Source organism: Vulpes vulpes, chromosome 9, assembly GCF_048418805.1.
Source record: "Vulpes vulpes isolate BD-2025 chromosome 9, VulVul3, whole genome shotgun sequence".
Lineage (NCBI taxonomy): Eukaryota > Metazoa > Chordata > Mammalia > Carnivora > Canidae > Vulpes > Vulpes vulpes.
In genome coordinates, this window is record NC_132788.1 from 16,765,109 (window position 1) to 16,778,102 (window position 12,994).

Here is a 12,994-nt window from a genome sequence, read left to right on the forward strand (position 1 = left end):
TAGTTCTTCTCTGTTCTTCCTTCTCTTCCTCTTTTGCCTAATAGTTTGATGGCCTTCTTTAGTGATATACCTGGATTCCATTTTCTTTATTTTTTGTGTATTTATTAAGGTTTTTGATTTGTGGTTGCTGTTAGGTTCATATATAACATCTCATGGGTTGCTTAAGTTTGAACTCATTCTAGAAACACTAAATTTTTATTCCTCCCACCAACCATGGTATATGTATATATTCTACTTTACATTCTTTTATTTTATGACTCCCTTGACTGATTTTTACAGGTATAATTTATTTTACTGCTTTTGTGCTTTAACCTCTATACAGGTCTTATAAGTGATTAATCTCCTACTTATGTGTTTGCATTTACTTTTGAAATTTTTTTCCTTTCATAATTTTCTTACTCCTGTTATGGCCTTTTCTATTCACTCAAAGAATTTCCTGGGCAGCCCCAGTGGCTTAGCGGTTTAGCACTGCTGTCAGCCCGGGGTGTGATCCTGGAGACCCGGGATTGAGGCCCACGTCAGGTTCCCTGCATGGAGCCTGCTTCTCCCTCTGCCTGTGTCTCTGCCTCTCTCTCTCTGTCTCTCATGAATAAATAAATAAAACTTAAAAAAAAAAAGAATTTCCTTTAGTATTTCTTATAATGCTGGTCTAATGGTGATGAACTTCTTTAACTTTTGTTTGCGAAACTATCTCCTTCTATTCTGAATGATAACCTTGCTGGGTAAAGAATTCTTGGACAGACATTTTTTCATTTCAGTACTTTGATTATATCATGCCACTCCTTCTGACCTGAAATGTTTCTGCTGAAAAATAAGCTGATAGGGTTTTGTGGTTTCCAGTGAATGTAACTATTTTCTTTTCTTTTACTATCTTTATCTCTACTTTTGGCCTGTGCAAAGGCACATGCTCAACCACTGAGCCACCCAGGCATCCTGCTTTTTGCCATTTTAATTTTCAAGTGTCTTGGTGTGGACCTCCTTGTGTTGATTTTGTTGAGGGTGCTCTCATTTCCTTTTGTGTATGTTCAGTAGCTGTTTTCTTTTTTAAAAAAATATTTAAGGATCCCTGGGTGGCGCAGCGGTTTAGCACCTGCCTTTGGCCCAGGGCGCGATCCTGGAGACCCGGGATCGAATCCCATGTCGGGCTCCTGGTGCATGGAGCCTGCTTCTCCCTCTGCCTGTGTCTCTGCCCCCCTCTCTCTCTGTGTGACTATCATAAATAAAGCTATCTTATAAAAAATAATAATAATAAAAATAAATAAAATAAAAAATAAAAAAATATTTATTGGGCACCTGGGTGGCTTAGTCAGTTGAGCTTCTGTCTTCAGCTCAAGTCATGATCTCAGGGTCCTGAGATCGAGCCTCACATTGGGCTCCCCTCTCAGCAGAGAGTCTGCTTCTCCCTCTCTGACCCTATTCCCCACTTGTGGGCTCTCTCTCAAATAAAACCTTTAAAGATCTTTATTTGAGACAGAAAGAGACAGAGCATAAGAGACACAAGTAGGGGGAGTGGCAGAGGGCGAAGGAGAAGCAGGCTCCCATGTGGGGAGCTGGATCCCAGAACCCTGGGATCATGACCTGAGCCAGTGGCAGACACTTAACTGACTGAGTCACCCAAATGCCCTCAGTAGCTATTTTCCATGCAGTTAACATGGGGATTACATTTAACATCCTAAAGTTCTAATACTCTAATTTGAATGTATAGTAGTTTAATACCAATAATGTATAAAAACTCTGCTCTTTTACCGGTCCATCTCTACCTCTTTAGATGTTGATATCATAAAATTATATATCTTTATACATTATGTGCCCCAAAACTTAGACTGATAATCCTCTTAAATACACTGGTCTTTAAATTTTGTAAAAAGCAAGATTTGGAGTTACAAATCAAAGTGATACAATACTAGGTTTTATTATTTTTTAAAATATTTTATGTATTTATCCATGAGACACAAAGAGAGAGGAAGAGATATAGGCAGAGGTAGAAGTAGGCTCCCCATGGGAGCCCGATGGGGGACTCGACCCCACAACCCCAGGATCACAACCTGAGCCAAAGGAAGATGCTCAACCACTGAACCACCCCCGAGGTGTCCCTTTACTAAGTTCTAGAGTAATACTTTTTAAAAATTTACTAATCTCATAAATCATGTAGAAAAATTTAAAATGTCGTACCAACAATTGTTAAAATCATACTTAACCTTTATTGAAATCTTAATTTCTTCACATGGCTACACATTACTGTCAGGTATTCTTTTATTTTTTTTTAATATTTATTTGAGAGAGAGAAAGAACAGGCAGGGGAAGGGATGGGGGTGTGTGTCGGGGGGGGAGAAGCTGTACAGGGAGCGTCATGCAGGGCTCCATCCCAGGATCCCAGGATCATGACCCAAGCCAAAAACAGATGCATAACTGACTGAGCCACCCAGGTGCCCTTGTCAAGTATTCTTTTATTTCACACTACAGGACTCCCTTGAGCATTTCTTACATCACATGCCTCTTGGCAAGTAACTCTCAACTTTTGTTTACTGGGAATGTCTTAATTTCTTTTTGAAGAAATAATTTGTTGGTATAAGTTTTGAGTGACAGTTTTTCTCTCTTACCCTTTGAAATATATCAGCTCACTACATTCTAGTCACCAGAGTTTCTAATGATCAATTTGCTGATAATCTTACTGAGCATTTTGTGTGTATGGTGATTTTTTCTTATTTTCAGGATTCTGTCTATGGCTTTTGAAATTTTAATCATGTGTCATCAGTGTGGTTCTCTTTGAATTTATCTTACTTGGAGGTCATTGAGCATCTTCAATGTTTATGTTCATGTCTTTCATCAGATTTAGGAAGTTGTCAGCCATTATTTTTTCAGATATTCTCTCTGTTCTCTTGGGAGTCACATGATACTTAGGTTGTCCCGCTAGATGGTGTCCTGTTGTCCCTGAGGCACTATTCTCTTCTTCAGTCTTTTTCCTTAGACTCAATAATATCCACTATACAAACTTCCAGTTTGCTGGTTTTTTCCTTCTGCTTGTTCAGCTCTGGATTTGAATCCATATAGTGAATTTTCATTTCAGTTATTGTGCTTTTCAACTCTAGAAGTTATTTTTAGTTACTTTTTAGGTATTTTCTTTATTAATATTTCCACTTTTGTTTACTTTGTCCGTATCTCTCTTTGGTTCTTTGAGCATCTTTAAAATCATTGTTTTAAGGCCTTTGGTCATTATAACTGCCATGACATCTTTGTCAGCAACAGTTTGTCTTGATTTAATATTTTCCTTTGGGCCATACTTTCCTGTTTGTTTGCATTGTGAGTTTTGTTGAAAACTGGACATTTGAATCTAATGATGTGGTAACTTTGGAAATCAGATTCTTCCCCTTCTTCAGGGCTTTGCTGTTCTTTGTTAGTTTTCCTTTTTGATTGCTCTAGGCTATGAGTGCTGGGACTTAAGGCCTCCTTGGTTCTTTTGAGCTTTTTGTCTGGGCATGCATTTGTCACAGAGTCTTGACATATATGCAATTGTATTTGAATGTCTAGTCTTCAGTGCTTGACCCTCAAAAAAGGAGAAAGCGAAAAATGAAGAGCATGGGGGAGGATGACACTTGCTCATTAAATCCTCTGGAAGTCAATTTAGCTGGAGAGATAGATGGCAGCAAGAATAGCTCCCTGCCTGTTTGCACACATGTAATCAGAAGCAGCAATCAGAGCACAGATCCCAGTATCTGTAGGACAGTACTGAGCAGTGTCAGTGAGCATGGAGATAGGGCTGCAGGTTATTTCTCCTCTCACTGTCCAAGTCTTCCTGAGAAGTTGTAAGCCTTCCACAAACTCTAGCATTCCAAAACTGTTTATATCAGGTGTATTCTGCTAGTGCATTTGTTATCTGGAGGTGAGCGGGTGGGGAACAAATTCTTTGTTCTTCTTCCTCCACCATCTCCTCAGAATCCTGTCAGTCTGGTCTGTTTTTGATAAAATTTCTCCAGCTTTAGGCCTCCTCTTCCTGCTACCCACACTCACTCTTGGCATTTGTTTCCTGGATGTTTCAGAAATTCATGGCTCATCTGTGAAGGCTTTTGTCCAAGTCAGTTTATCAAGGCTTTCTTGCATCGGCTAGTCTTTGATAGTCCCATATGGAAGTGTGATTTTTTTTTAAAAAAAGATTTTATTTATTTATTTATTTATTTATTTATCTATTTATTTATTTATTTTAGAAAGAGAGCACACACATGCATGAGCAGGGGGAGGGCCACAGGGAGAAAGCATCTGAAACAGACTCCAAGCGGATCATGGAGCCCATGTGGGGCTCAGTCCTGTGACTGCAAGATCAGGATCTGTGCCAGAACCAAGAGTTGGACGCTTAACCAACTTGAGCCACACAGGGCCCCCTGGAAGTGTGATTTTTACCTTTTGATTTTTTTTTGTGTTACAAGAATAAAGGTTTTTGGTGTCTTTTGACATCCTGAACTGGAAGTAATGTAGTCCTAATACCCATTCTTAATCATCACTGATCTGTTTTTAATTTTTTTAACTTGTAATTTTAAAAAAAAGATTTTATTTATTTGAGAGAGAAAGAGAGCACAAGTACGGGGTGGGCAGGGAGAGGGAGAAGCAGGCTCCACACTGAGTAGAGAGCCTAATGTGGGGGTTAATCCCAGGACCCTTTGACCTGAGCCAAAGGCAGATGTTTAACTGACTGAGCCACCCAGGCGCCCTTGATCTGTTTTTCAGATGGTTGCCAGAGCAGTTTTTCAAATGTGTGACTGATCATATAGTGGTTTTCTTACCGCTATACCCTAGTTGTTTTCTTACCCCTTCTCCAGCCATAATTTAAGCCTTTGCTTATGATCTATGTTCTATCTGGAATCCTTTTACCCTTCTTTGCTGCTTGAATTGTCTGCTGATCCTTCATTATACATTTTCCTGAGACATAATGTTCATTTCTCCCTCCAGATGACAAGTATATTATACTTTTCTGTTCTTACAGTATTTTATTTACCCCTTTGTTACGTTATTTATAATTTATCCTGAGCATTTACTTTATGTGTCTGTCTCTCCAGTTTTAATTTGGGTTCCATGAATATTTGGATGGTATAAAAGTAATTTTTAAATTCTGAGCACAATTGCTTGCATTTAGTGGCATTGAGTGTTCTGTGAATGAATGGAGATATACCTAAAAGAACATCTCATACTCTCAGAAGATACTGATTTCCTACTTGATCCTTGCCATTATAGTCACTGCTAACAGTACCACATCAGACAAGTGTAATCCTGCTCTCAGAGTACTCATGAACTTATTTACTGTATTTACTCTTACAGTACTGAAGTGGCTTTAGTAATATATGCATTTAACATTTATGTTTCAATATTGTGATTTGTTTTATATCCTGATCCCTGTCTAGGTCATAATCATCATTTATGAAATGAGGATACTGGATTAGATGACCTAGAAAAGTTACCATTGTTAACTATTATTAGATTTTTAAGCCCCTTGATAAGACAGGAATCATGTCTTTCACTTCTGTTGGCAGATTGTATAGGGCCAAGTATAGTATCTTACACTCAGTGGTTGGTTAGCAAATTTTAAAGAAAGAGGTGATGTCAGTGAATACTTCAGATGAATATGATTCTATTTTTTACTCCATTGATCTCATTATGTCCCTTCTCATTGCTTCGAAATATCTGTATTTCCTTGATCTAGTTCATTCTCAATAGCTTTTAAAGATAAATGTAGTTGCCTATTGAACAACACAAGGTTAGAGGCACCAGCCCGCCATGTAGTCAAAAATCTGTGTATAACTTTTGACTTCTCAAAAACTTAACTAATAGCCTGCCATTGACCAGAAGCCTTACCAATAACATAAACAGACAACATATATTTTGTATGTTAAATGTGTCACATTCTGCATTCTTATAACAAAGTAAGCTAGAGAAAAGAAAATGTTAAGAAAAATCGTAAGGAAGAAAAAATAACATTTACAGTACTGTATTGAAAAAAAGTCATATATAAATGGACCCACACAGTTAAAGCTCATGTTCAATGTTCAACTGTATATATATTTTTACTTCATCCCTCTTAACTCTGCTAAGAAGGTAAGGTGATTGTTTATCTCCATTTTACAACCGAGGAAAGTGTTCAAGAGCATAGCCAAGGAACAGAGTCAGAGTCAGTCCCAGATCCAGGACCCTTCCTCTCTGTTTCCATATCTGGGAATTGAGAGTTTCTCCCTGATCTAACTTGGTGGTATCCCCCTTTTATTTACTTTTTTAAAAAGATTTTATTTATTTATCCATGAGAGACACAGGCAAAGACACAGGCAGAGGGAGAAGCAGGCTCCATGCAGGGAGCATGATGCAGGACTCCATCCCAGGACCCTGGGATCATGCCCTGGGCCAAAGGCAGGCGCTGTACCACTGAGCCACCCAGGTGTCCCATGTATCCACCTTTTTTTTTTTTTTTTTTTTGTATCTACCTTTTAACACAGTGTATCAGTAAGGTCTTTGAGAAGTCACAGAAATGTGTTAACTTTAGCAAAATAGGAATTAATTGATACAATTATGGAGAGTCTCAGGATTGCTGAGAAGGTTTAGCATCAAGCTGGGAAATGAGGCACCTGGGTAGCACAGTCGGTTAAACATTTGTCTTCAGCTCAAGTCATGATCCTAGGGTCCTGGGATTGAGCCCAGGTCAGGTTCCCTGATCAGCAGGAAGTCTACTCCCTTTCCAGCTGCCTGCCTGTTTTGTGCTAGGGCACATGCCAGTGCTCTCTCTCTCTTCCTCTCCCATGTACGTTCTCTCTCAAATAAATAAAATCTTGAAAATAACCCCATAAAACTGGGAAATGGACAGGAATCAGGTTAGCTCCTAAAGTTCCGGAAGCAAGGACATAAAGAGACACTACCACAGAGGGACTGAAATCCAGGTGATTTTCATTCTCTGCTCAAGATTCAGAGCAAGGAGGAGCCTTATGTTGGCACTACTTGAGTTATCTTTATGTCCTCTGGTTAGTGCAGTGGTTCTCAACTAGGGGCAGTTTTATCCTCCCAGTGGGCAATGTCTAGAGGAATTTTTAGTTACAACTGGGGGCAATTACTACTGGCATCTAGTGAGTAGAGGCCAGGAATGCTAAATATCCTATAGTGTCAGCCCCTGCAAAAGAGAATTATCTAGCCCCACAGATCAGGAGTGCTGAAAAATCTTGGATGTGGGGAAGGCACGTCAATTAATAGTCCTTAGCAGACTTACCCTACTAGGGGTAGGAGGAAACTAAATGTTCTTACCAAAAAAGGTAGAATAGATGCTGGACAGCCAAAGACAACACAAAAACAAAAGAGTAGTACAAACTGGAGCAATAATTTCAGTTTTGGGACTGTGAAGTTGAATACACATTTGTAAATGACATACTTGAGGTGTTTTTTAAAAATTTATGAAATATTTGAAATTCTGAACTTAAACTCCAGAAAGATTCTAAATGATTATTTTTGAAAAGTATTCTTTGAATTGAAACTTAAGAATAAAGAGTGGTGTGGGGAAAAAAGAATGTATGTGTGTATGTATTTAATTCAGTAATAATTTAGGTTTTGGGGAGAAATTGTGAGTAACCTATACCACTGGATTAGAATCAAACTGCCACTTACTGTGAATTAAACTACAGCACTTTTGGGACGCCTGGGTGGCTCAGTGGTTGAGTGCCCACCGCTCAGGGTGTGATCCCAGGATCTGGGATCGAGTCCCACATAGGGCTCCTTATAGGGAGTCTGCTTCTTCCTCTGCCTGTGTCTCTGCCTCTCTCTGTGTCTCTCATGAGTAAATAAATAAAATCTTTAAAAACTAAATAAGTAAACAAACTAAAGCACTTTTCAGGGAAGTTCTAGTTTAAAATAGAGCATCTTATTCTCTTAAACTATTGAAATCAAACCCAGCTAGAAGATAATTATATTTTCTAAACGGGAAATAGATTATTATTCAAACTGATTCAAACTAGCAAATTTGATTTGGATCCATAGACAATTTACCATGACTTTTTGCTAATTAGTTAGTTAAATTAAAAATGTTTCACATTATACCTGATTACAGGGTAACATTTAGTAAAGGACCCTTTCACGAATTAGCAACTTTGGATGTTGCTTGTACACAAAAAATGTGAAGATGGTGGATCTGTAGAATGTGCAGTCATGTGTTAGAATTTCTCTAACAGTTTACCTTGTTCTTTGCCTAGACAGTAATTCATGTTAAATCCAAGTCAAAGGAAGATGGAGTCACCCCATAATTTCCCTACCATTCCTTTTAACGTTCATACTATTTATGTGCCTTATTATATATGTGACTCATCACTGGCCTATTTTTGCTTTCATATTTTATAACACCTTTGCTGTAGCATTTCTGTTTTACTACCCTGAGGAAGTCTGGAAATGACTAGAAACTTTCCCCTCTTCCCTTCTGGGGGGTTTGGGCCCTGCTGCCAGATCTCCAGGCTGTGCTGAGTGAGCCTCTCCCTAAGGGGTCATTGTCCCAGGCCCCGCAGTTCACCTCAGCAGGGTGTCGTTGCAGGTAAACCACTGTCTCCCAGAGAAGATCGTAGTGTACCGTGATGGAGTGTCTGATGGCCAACTAAAGACGGTTGCCAACTATGAGATTCCTCAGCTACAGAAGTGTTTTGAAGCTTTTGAGAATTATCAGCCCAAGATGGTAGTATTTGTAGTTCAGAAGAAAATCAGCACCAATCTGTACCTGGCTGCTACTGAGCACTTTGTGACTCCCTCCCCTGGGACTGTGGTAGATCATACCATAACAAGCTGTGAGTGGTAAGTGGGGAAAACATTATATTTTAGTAAGAATAGGTTGGAGGAGTTATCTGTTCCTGGGTATTGGAATGGGGAAGTTGCCGGGAAAGATGTAGAATGGAATCCTCAGAGATTTTACTGTTATAAAGTATTTTCAAAAACAATTAAAAAGCCAATAATAAATCTTTTACTTCTTAGGTATAAAATATTGAACACACGTTTTTCCTAAGGTTATGCATGCTTTTTTAAGCCTATGCATGCAGATTTGGTGGTTTCTACTACCATTCTTAAATAACCTACCTATTGAGTCTGGAAACCTGCATTGTAATCATGGTGTGGTCTGTGTGTTTCCTTGATCCAGTCATTTGACCTCTTTGAGCCTTAGGTGAAGGAGCCAAAGTGATCGCCAAGATCTTTTCCAGCTATCTTTAGCCAAATCTGACCATATCATTCCTTTGTACTTTTTCCTTCCTAGGGTGGACTTCTACCTTCTTGCTCATCATGTACGGCAAGGTTGTGGCATTCCTACCCATTACGTCTGTGTTCTCAACACTGCAAACCTGAGCCCTGATCACATGCAGAGGTAAACTGACCGAGAGATAATTTACTCTTTCTCTCTCGTAATTAATTCTGGCCAGCTAGCTAAAATGGGGTCAATCCCCGCCCTCCAGAATATTTTCCCTTTTATGATAATGGTATCTTTTTCAAGAGTGATTGGTATTTCTTATGCACATTAAAATTATTTGAAGAGCTTTAAAAAAAAAAAAATAGTGATACCCAAGCCTTACCCCCAGCATTCTGAGGCATTTTTATTTTAAAAACTGCTCTGGATGATTATGACATACAGCCAGTTTTGAGACCCAATGTCCTTGGGCTCAGATTATATCAGTACTTTGCTAGGGTACTTAATCTTCTGCAGCCTATTCTTGAGGGAGGAAAAAAAGTTCTCCTGTGTTTATCTTGTTTCGATCTAAAAACGGGGGCACCTAAAGGGAGGGAAATTACCCATGTCCTCTTGATTTACAAATAGTGGAAAAGAAATAATCCCACTTAAAAATTATGATTCCCAAAAGTTGCATCATGTTTTTCTCAGACTCTCAGTTTTTTTAAAAGTATGCTGTGTGTCATACACTCAGAGTCATTCCCAAATTGAAGATGGAGAGTCATATGGATCGTGTTTTCTTCTTGGCCTACAGGTTGACTTTCAAATTGTGCCACATGTACTGGAATTGGCCTGGCACCATCAGAGTTCCAGCTCCTTGCAAGTATGCCCACAAGCTTGCTTTCCTGTCAGGACAAATCTTGCATCATGAACCAGCCATCCAGTTGTGCGAAAACCTGTTCTTCCTGTGACTGGATGGCCAGGATGTGGGCTGGTTAGGGAGGTTAGAGTTCTGAACTCAGCTGTACTCCTGTAGGAGCAACAGGGATGGAAATGGTTTTTGTGTTGGTGGGGTTTTTTCACCAACCCATTAGAATAAGATGCCTTTTCTTCTTCTTTTTTTTTTTTCTTTTATACCTGAAAGCACCAAGAAATAAGTTCCATTCTAAATGTCAGCTGGAAATTGCCTTGTGGTCTTTGTAGAGCAAACGGAGGCAGTACTGTACCTGCATAGATGGAAGGGTGAATACGGGGGATCCTTTAAGAGCCTCCACAGCCAACATGAGCTGTGGAGACCTGCAGAAGCAACAATTACACCTTATAAGTTCTGCTTACTAAGCAGTTACCATTTCTGGCGCCAGAGGTGATAATGAATGAAGTCATTCCAAGTTTCTTAAAGTAGACAGTTACTTTATTTGGGCAACTGAGAAAGATAATAAAAAGGCCTGTGAGGCAAAGTTTTCAAGATACTGCTATTACTGGCAAGTGTGAAAGGCACGTAGTAAAACCAGCTGGTGGCATATTCAGGCCCTTCTGACCTAATCTTGTCTGGGGATTGAGTTTATGACACCTGTGATACAAGTTGGCTTTGAAGATTTTGAAAGGGGCCTTTAAGTCATTCCTTAGTCTCCTGAGAGAAGCCAGATAAAGTTTTTTTCTGTATGTTTTAGTTGCTTTACAGTGCCCTATGTTGATTTTTTCCTACACTCTTCACCCCTGACACACACTTGATCTATTACTGATCTTTAATAAGCTTCAGCTTTTAAATTAAGAATGAGAACATGGTGAAATTCAGCAGCTAGAAAGGTTCATGACAGAGTGTGAACCTTCCTTAAACCTTACTCCCAGGTGTGTGGCCTCTCTTTGCTGATGTGTTTGTAAATGGAATCATTGATTTCCCCTGCTCAATAACCTATTCCTGACTGTTGGCTCATTTTGTTAGGAATTTTTCTGAATCCAGCGTAAGATTTCCAGAAGTCAGCTTTGGAAAACACGACACTCCTGCCAAAGTCCAGGCATTTCAGCTTAGCAAGTTGTCACTATGCCTGTGGGATTTTTTGTGTTTACTTTTCCCTGTTTTAAAATCTTCTAATAACCCCTTTAGGGTTAATTCAGTTTTAACTTTCTTTAGCTGGTTTTAAAAGCTAGTTTCATTTACCCTTTTTGAATTTTTATTTACTTTTTGGTGTGATGGCATGGAGGGGACAAAGAAATTCCCATTTTATATGACAGTCTGTGAGAAGAGAAACTTTAGCTTTAAAAACTCCTTAGAAGAAGAAAACCAAGCAAGTCTTCAGTTTGTTGCGGTGCCCAGCCTTTGCTTCAAAGTTCTGTTGAAGAACTTTGTGTGTGATAGTCCTTAAGAGCACTTCTGGTTTCATTTGGAGTACAGGACATAGGGTAGAGTAAGGGTAAGGCTAAGACCTGGAATCTAAAACCACTGAATCAAACAAATTGGATCACTGGTCTCTGGCTTTACAGATCAGCTTTCTGATTCTCTTTGGAAGCATTTTGAATTTCTCCTTTGAAGTTGGATTTCCTAATACTCATTTTCTCTTATATAATCAGAAAAGACAAATGCTTGAATATAATACAGATATTTCCTCACTTTTTATTCCTGTTTTCTTGCCTTGTTTTTCAGTCTTAATGTGAAATGATTGAGCTGTGGGTTGGGAAATAAAAACAAATTTGTATAAATGTGAATTTGTGTTTGAAATAGTGCTCTTGATATATATAGTTCTTTGCCTTCCTAGAGCTGCAACACTTGTTACAATTATTAATTTACTATTCATTATGCAAGATGCAGCTGTAGTATTAGTAGCAAGGTAATTTCACTGTGACCTGATAGTAAGATTTCTTGGAAAAGACACTAGTTATCTTCTGGGACAATTGAGGGATGTGTCTATGTACAGTCTTGTTTTTCAAATCTCTTTTCCCATCAGTTTCTATTATCTATGTGAGAGCCACCTACAAGAGTGGCTTCTCCCTTCCCCTTTTTTTAATAATGCTTTTCTTTTTGTAACCCTTAAAAATGCCTTCCAAAAGCACCCTGGCTGCTTGTTTCACCACTACGTCTCCTTCTGTTTATTTAGAAATTCCATTCTAAAAAATAAAAATAAAAAATAAATAATAAATAAATAAAAAAAAAGAAACTCCATTCTAAAATGATTTGGTGCTTCTTGAACTCATTCTAGATAGAACCTAATTTTTTTAAGTAGGCATACATAAATAAGTTAATTAATTAATTAATTAAATTAGGTTCTGTGCCTAACATGGGGTTTGAACTCATGACCTGAAGATCAAGAATCACGTGCTCTGCCAACTGAACCATGTAGGCACCACTAGAGAGCCTAATTTCTGTACAATGTTACAGGGCCCTTTTGACGTGGGTAGCATTTTATTGAATGGTGTGAAAAAAGACACAGTTTTATAAATAGACTATCTTTCTATATTAAAAACAAAATTTGTGCCTGAAATTTCTCAGTGATTTGAGAATATTGGAGAAGGACCCTACTATTACTTTGTGGTTCCTACTTAGCTTTAGCCTTACCTGAGTTTCTTTTTTTTTTTTTTTCTTTTTTTTTTGTTTGTTTATTTTTATTTTATTTTATTTTTTATTTTTAATAATATATTTATTTTTTATTGGTGTTCAATTTGCCAACATACAGAATAACACCCAGTGCTCATCCCGTCAAGTGCCCCCCTCAGTGCCCGTCACCCATTCACCCTCAACCCCCGCCCTCCTCCCCTTCCACCACCCCTAGTTCGTTTCCCAGAGTTAGGAGTCTTTATGTTCTGTCTCCCTTTCTGATATTTCCTACCCATTTCTTCTCTCTTCCC

The 12,994-nt window shown here is 38.6% G+C and overlaps 1 protein-coding gene across 4 annotated transcripts in view; it reads left to right on the top strand.

Moving 5' to 3' along the window:
• PIWIL2 (piwi like RNA-mediated gene silencing 2) overlaps positions 1–11,857 on the top strand; it is a 78,536-nt gene extending 66,679 nt beyond the window's left edge. For all 4 annotated transcript variants that reach the window (XM_026007787.2, XM_072719454.1, XM_072719453.1 and 1 more), the window contains 3 exons: positions 8,540–8,793; positions 9,248–9,355; positions 9,969–11,857. In XM_026007787.2, coding sequence (XP_025863572.1) covers positions 8,540–8,793; positions 9,248–9,355; positions 9,969–10,125 — 519 coding nt within the window. In that variant the 3' untranslated portion in view covers positions 10,126–11,857. The remainder of the gene's footprint in view (positions 1–8,539; positions 8,794–9,247; positions 9,356–9,968) is intronic.
• The last annotated feature ends 1,137 nt before the right edge of the window (positions 11,858–12,994 follow it).